Source organism: Electrophorus electricus, chromosome 8 (genome assembly GCF_013358815.1).
Source record: "Electrophorus electricus isolate fEleEle1 chromosome 8, fEleEle1.pri, whole genome shotgun sequence".
NCBI lineage: Eukaryota > Metazoa > Chordata > Actinopteri > Gymnotiformes > Gymnotidae > Electrophorus > Electrophorus electricus.
The window spans coordinates 16,226,517-16,232,994 of NC_049542.1; the positions used below are offsets into that span (position 1 = coordinate 16,226,517).

Sequence of the window (6,478 nt, forward strand, 5' to 3'; positions counted from 1 at the left end):
CTAGAAGGAAGAATGACCAGCATTAATGCTATAGGTGGGTTGGTCTGCTGCTGCTACAGATTCTTGAGTTCCATGCAGCATAGATGGAAAGCAGCTCACTGGCCTTACTGACACCGGGTTGTCAGTGTCACTGCTATGACCATTCAAAGTCCCTCAGCTAAGCGGATGGAGATGACAGTCCAACTCAGGTCTGTCACTGGTACCCGATTCGACATGAGAGGGGAAAAGTGGATCCCGGTTGTACTGTTGGGGGGGGGGGCATCCACCAAGGACTTAAGCAGTTATTAGTTTAGATGTAATGTTTAATAATTGTTGGACTGTCAATTTGTGATTGTATGTGTTGATTCACTTTAGTCATGTCCTTGCTTTGCTTCTTCATGACGTTCCAAATTTTTAATCATTGACTCGAAAAAACAATTTATTGCATTTTGTTGCTTACAAGAGACCACAATAATTTTGTGCATTTTGGAATGCACAATATACACTAATAAGCAGCAATGTCATGTCTCATAATCCTTACATGTAAACAGTCTGTGAATTACAAAGACATTAATGAAAATATAAGTCATCATTATATTAAGCCAAATATATTCTGTGTAACGTACCATATTTAAAAAGTTTACATATGGTAAGGTCAAATAATTCAATATTTCAATTTTCCTTAGTAATTCTGCATTGTTTGAAGCTGTCAATCACAAGAGCCATCTTTCCATCCATCTCTCCACCGCTCATCCACTTTGCTGCAGTCAAACTCTGGCTTGCCTAAACGGACGTTGACACCATTATGGAGATGGCATAGCCATTGTGAGAAACTGTGGCGGCTGCTGGTGTCTGGCTGGCTCGTTTTCAACCTATTGAGAAATGTATTTCATGCAGTCACAAATTGCAATCGCTCAGTGCAACTTCATGTAAGAATACCTAATTGGATGTACAATTGTGTTTTAATTGATTACATTTACAGCATTTAGTTTACACTTTTATCCAAAGCAACTTACAATTATGAGTGAGTACAAATTGAACAATTGAGGGTTAAGGGCTTTGCTCAGGGGTCCAACAATTGCAACTTGGTAGTGGTGGGGCTTGAACCAGTAACCTTCCAATTACAAGTCAAGTACCTTAACTAGTATAAGCAATTTTCAAAAAGAAAATAATACTGACTGGATGCAAACAAAATTATTCTTACCTGGACCTTAAGTCTTGAGCACATTCTTCACAGGGGAAAAACTTTGAAAACAGGCTGATGAATTGAGTCATTTCTTGTTGCTGTGTCGTCGTGGGTATATCAGGGTAGTAGGCTGCCATAGTGTGGAGAAGAGACCATGAACTTCTCCCAAGTTCTTCCCTATCCAGGGGACACTCAACAGGTTTTTCACTCTCCTCAGTTGCCTGGGTATTCTGAGAGGTATTTAACTTGGTGAATGAACTTGTTGACCAAGATCACATTTCAGCTCAGCTTAGACAAATCTCTTGAGATACTAAATTACATAGCTATCTACCTATATACTTAGTATAGTATATAGTATAACCCAGCATGTCATCGCCCAAAATACTTATGTTGCTTCATTACTTACGTAAACTATGGCTAGCTAGCAATTTGTTAGCTAACTAGCTAACTAAAAAGCAGTTGATATGTGTTCTCATCAGTCATTATTATGAGTTACAATTCACGAAAGCAATAACTGCCACAATGGCTCACTCTCTTAAAATTCAGTAGCATCACAAGATTTCCTAAACGTCTGCTCACCTGTGCCGTGACTGAGGACGTCTGTTTCTTCTGAACTTTCATCCATGTTCTAAAATCTGAACAAGCTCTACACGGTTTCTTTTTTGAACCTCCGAGTTCAACTTGTTCTTTATTTTCTTCATGTGGTTTGTCAGATTGTGAAAACGGAAAACTCCCCATACCAGGAGAGTTATCTTCTGAATATCGCGTCCCTGACGGCGCTGCCATATTGCCGGCTGGCTAGCGTAACAAGCAGCAATGACTTATTTGACCAATATTAAAAAATATACTGTTTTCTGACTTGATTACATCTCAATAGGGGCGTCACATAATTGTAGTTTTAAAAATCTATCTAGCTGATAATTATAAATGAATTTCCAAATGTATATTTCATATTATATTTCAAGTTAGTATTTACCATAAAGGAACTACCTACTTGCAAAGCTACTTTCTAACCGGACAATATATCCGCAACACCGTTTGCCTTTGGATGGTGATGTCATTAGTAGGGCATGTTGCTGAGTTCGGTTTGTTTAAAGCAGTTAGCTAACGTTAGCTAGTTACTTTTACCCCATATCTCTTTTTCGTGCCTGAATGTAAGCATGTTTTAAAATAACATAATAATCTTTTGCAAGATGGCATGTATTTACTACTCAAACAGAAATCTAGAAACAACAACTAATATATATATATATATATATATATATATATATATATATATATATATATATATATATATATATATATATATATATATATTAGTTGTTGTTTCTAGATTTCTCTTTGAGTAGTAAATGCGTGCCATCTTGCAAAAGTGCTTAAAAGATAAAGTACTTGCTAGCATTACTAGAAAGCTAGCAAGCCAGCCACAGAGTATACTGTTCAACTAGTGACACATTTTGTATTTATTCCATTTACAGTTTCACTGGTTGGCTAAGGATCTCACTTCTGTGACATGGGGATTCTCGAGAAGATAGCCGAGATTGAGAGAGAAATCTCTCGGACACAGAAGAATAAAGGTAACCAGCTCGCTGAATTAGCTATCTTGCTAACAACATACGTTACAAGAACCAGAAGTATAGCTAGCTTGCTAGTTGCCGCTTTGTTATCGCGTTGCATAATATCGTGCGATTAACGGCTCCTTAGTCAGATTTAGATTTAACATTATGACAACAGCATTACTGTTTAAGGAAAGGTTTTAATCTGTGTTAAATGTCCTCGCAGCAACTGAGTACCATCTCGGTTTGCTGAAAGCCAAGCTAGCCAAGTACAGAGCCCAACTTTTAGAGCCCTCAAAATCAGCTGGAGCCAAAGGTGAAGGCTTTGATGTTATGAAATCAGGAGATGCAAGGGTTGCTCTAATTGGCTTTCCATCAGTTGGAAAGGTAAATATATTAACACTTGATACATATACACTGCCACAATTTGGTGACTATGGGGGTATTTGATATGCAGTACAGTAGTTTACAGTAACACAATATGTTTGCAGTCTACCTTTCTCAGCTTAATGACCTCAACAGAAAGTGAAGCAGCTTCATATGAGTTCACCACATTGACCTGTATCCCAGGAGTAATTGAGGTAGCTGCTGGTTTTAGAAATATTAATTTCTCTGGTCAGATTCCATGAGATGGGGCTCATTTTGAAATATTAATGCTTCATTGTACTTTTCTTCAGTACAAAGGGGCCAACATTCAACTATTGGATTTGCCTGGAATCATTGAAGGAGCAGCTCAAGGTAAGTGATTTTTACAAGGTACTGTGAACATTGTCTACAATATTGTTTCTAATAAACCATTGCTCTTGTCAAAGGGAAGGGCAGAGGTAGGCAGGTGATAGCTGTTGCCCGAACTGCAGATGTGGTCATTATGATGCTGGATGCAACCAAAGGAGATGTTCAAAGGTGAGTGTTCATTCTTTTTATTACTGATTATTCTCCATGCATTGCTTTGTTTGAAGACACCTTGTTCTTTCTTCCAGGGAACTTCTGGAAAAGGAACTTGAATCTGTTGGGATCAGGCTCAACCGGTTCAAACCTAATATTTATTTCAAGGTAAACATTTCTTAGTAGACCAACTACATCAGTGTATACTTTGTCTAAAATAACTTTGTTGGTACTTTCTTATGTACCAATCTGCTGGAAACTAATCCTTTGATCCTGCTTGTTTCAGGCTAAAAAAGGTGGTGGCCTCTCCTTTAATTCAACGGTCCCTGTGACACATTGTTCTGAGAAGCTTGTTCAGCTTATTCTTCATGAATATAGTATCCTTTATCCCCTTCAATTTTACTGGATGTTCTGGGTGTGTCTGAGCTTGCGTGCGTGCGTGATTCTACCTTAACATGTTTCTTCAGAAATCTTCAATGCTGAGGTATTGTTTAGAGAGGACTGCACACCAGATGAATTTATTGATGTTATTGTGGGAAATAGAGTGTACATGCCTTGCTTGTATGTGAGTAACATCTGCGTTTGTCTTATCAGTCTTCACTGGCAGAATGAAGTCTTTGTTTCTTTCATATTTCTTACATTTGGCACGTTTCTGTATAAAGTAATGTGCTAAAAAAATAATTGAGCATAGAATGAAGGCTTAGATTTGGGCCATTTTCAGGTGTACAACAAAGTGGACCAAATCTCAATAGAGGAAGTAGACCGTCTTGCCCGTCAACCCAATAGTGTGGTTATCAGCTGTGGCATGAAGCTGAACCTAGACTACCTCCTGGAACAGCTGTGGGAATACCTGGCTCTGATCTGCCTGTACACAAAGAAGAGAGGAGGTACTCTTTAACTGTTTAGACATTCTCCTATTAGAAATATTTTTTTTTTTGCAGCTTTCACAACATGAACAAGGCCAATATATACATCTCTTCGATTTATTATTGTTCCAGCTCTACATTTGCTGACTGTGTTCATGGCTGTGATATTTATTTCTTATGTTTTACTTATGTGAATTAAAAATAGGTGTCCACCTATTTCCTGTTTTTGTTCTCTTTCTCTGCATGTAGAACGACCAGATTTCAGTGACCCAATCATCATGAGAAAAGGAGCAACAGTAGAACATGTGGTAGGGCTCTGTGGAGTTATCTCAATTTTGACTTTTATATATTTATTAATTATTACTCTTTATTAAACATTGCTCAAATAAGTTAGAAGCTAGCTTCCTGTAAACAGGCAGTATTGCCAAAACATTTTCAAAATCATTTAAAAATTTACTACTCCAACTGTGTGAGAATTCTATATTTTTCTTTGAGAGCTTTTTTTGTACTATACATTTATCTATTATCCATTTATTGTTGCAATCAACATTAATATTTAGCAGGTACTGTAATTTACTCTTCAATTCTTTTCAGTGCCACAGAATTCACAGAACATTAGCCAGCCAGTTCAAGTATGCACTTGTTTGGGTAAGCTTGTATATTTCTCTGCCATATAATGCTTATTACTACATACAAAGTGTGATGTTTGTGATGAACAATTTTCACAAAACCTTGCTTTTGTTGCCCTCTGCAGGGAACAAGTACAAAGTACAGCCCTCAGCGAGTAGGACTGACTCATGTTATGGAACATGAAGATGTCATTCAGATTGTGAAAAAATAAACTAATGGCTTTAGCCACTGCACAGTTGCATAGGACTCTCCATCCAATTCACAACCTTTTCAGCTTCCTAAATACATATTTGCATTATCAGGATGCTATTGAAACTTTACCAAGGTTTTGCAAAATAAATGTAAAAAGATATGTTTTTTTTGTAGGAATTTAGAATCCATGTAAAATGGTATTAAAAAAAAATCCTTGATTATCTCTTCACCATTATGAAAAAGCATACTGATACTTACAAATTGAATCAAGCATGTATTTGCTTAGTGGTGGGATTTAACAGTTTACAGATCACTATTCCTTAAACACTTGTTTAAATTGAAAGCAATAAAATATGAGTTTAAAGTTTTAGAAACTTGTAGTGAGATCTTTTGCAAGATCAGTAGTTTTACTGTAACAGCCTAAAGGAACCAAGGGTTCATCCTTATTGTCTGTAGTGTCTGGAAAATTAGACATCACAATTTATTTGTAATCCACAGAGACAAGTTTGGCAAGACTGAGAAATTGAGGTTGTTATTTTTAAATTAAACTGTTTTTGTATGTGCAACAAAATAGTTTGTATGATGTCAATAATAGTGTAATGGACAATTTCCTAATACAACCAAAGCTTTTTTTCTAACCAATACATTTTTAGTAGGGCAAGAAATGTAAATTATCTTGAAATGTGAAAAGGTTTTTATATTATGTCCTTTGGCAGAAGTTTATATCTATAATAATTTAAATGAAAGGTTATACCCCAGAGAAGTGGGCTGAAGAAATATACCACAGAAAATCCTATATTAAATGTGTGATTTTTAACCAGGAAGGATTTCTGAATTTTAGGCAAGCTTCCAAGCTGGTACTATACAGCTCCACTTGTGGTCATGTGGAACTACTGGTCACTTGGAATAAATAAGCAAAACATTCATATTCACAAAAAAAAGAAAAATGGTCCAACTCTCCATTAATCCTTAAGCAGATTATAAAATCAATTGGTACTTAAAAACCTTGGCTCATAGGAATGGTGAAGTCCTTGTCAGGCAGTGCTTTCACTTGATGCTGTTATTTTGTATTCCAGTAGTCTGTTTAGTCTGTTGTCATATGTATTATATGAGTCGTTGGCTGTCACAGAGAGTCCTCAGTGCTCAATAACCTTCTCTTCTTTACACTCACAAAATGCCAACTG

The 6,478-nt window shown here is 36.6% G+C and overlaps 2 protein-coding genes across 2 annotated transcripts; one reads left to right on the plus strand and one right to left on the minus strand.

Annotated features, from left to right (window-relative positions):
- Positions 1–375: 375 nt before the first annotated feature.
- On the minus strand, positions 376–2,155 carry gfer (growth factor, augmenter of liver regeneration (ERV1 homolog, S. cerevisiae)). The gene is made up of 3 exons (XM_027022227.2): positions 1,745–2,155; positions 1,184–1,395; positions 376–851 (listed from the first exon to the last, which is right to left on the minus strand). Exons 1-3 carry the CDS (start codon positions 1,949–1,951, stop codon positions 689–691), a joined length of 582 nt encoding a protein of 193 aa, XP_026878028.2. The 5' UTR covers positions 1,952–2,155; the 3' UTR covers positions 376–688.
- Positions 2,156–2,207: 52 nt separating this feature from the next.
- drg2 (developmentally regulated GTP binding protein 2) lies at positions 2,208–5,684 on the plus strand. The gene is made up of 13 exons (XM_027022226.2): positions 2,208–2,319; positions 2,644–2,742; positions 2,948–3,108; positions 3,213–3,302; positions 3,399–3,459; positions 3,534–3,624; positions 3,702–3,774; positions 3,893–3,983; positions 4,074–4,171; positions 4,328–4,493; positions 4,722–4,780; positions 5,067–5,120; positions 5,227–5,684. The coding sequence occupies exons 2-13, from the start codon at positions 2,679–2,681 to the stop codon at positions 5,311–5,313; spliced, it is 1,095 nt and encodes a 364-aa protein (XP_026878027.1). The 5' UTR covers positions 2,208–2,319; positions 2,644–2,678; the 3' UTR covers positions 5,314–5,684.
- Positions 5,685–6,478: the final 794 nt, after the last annotated feature.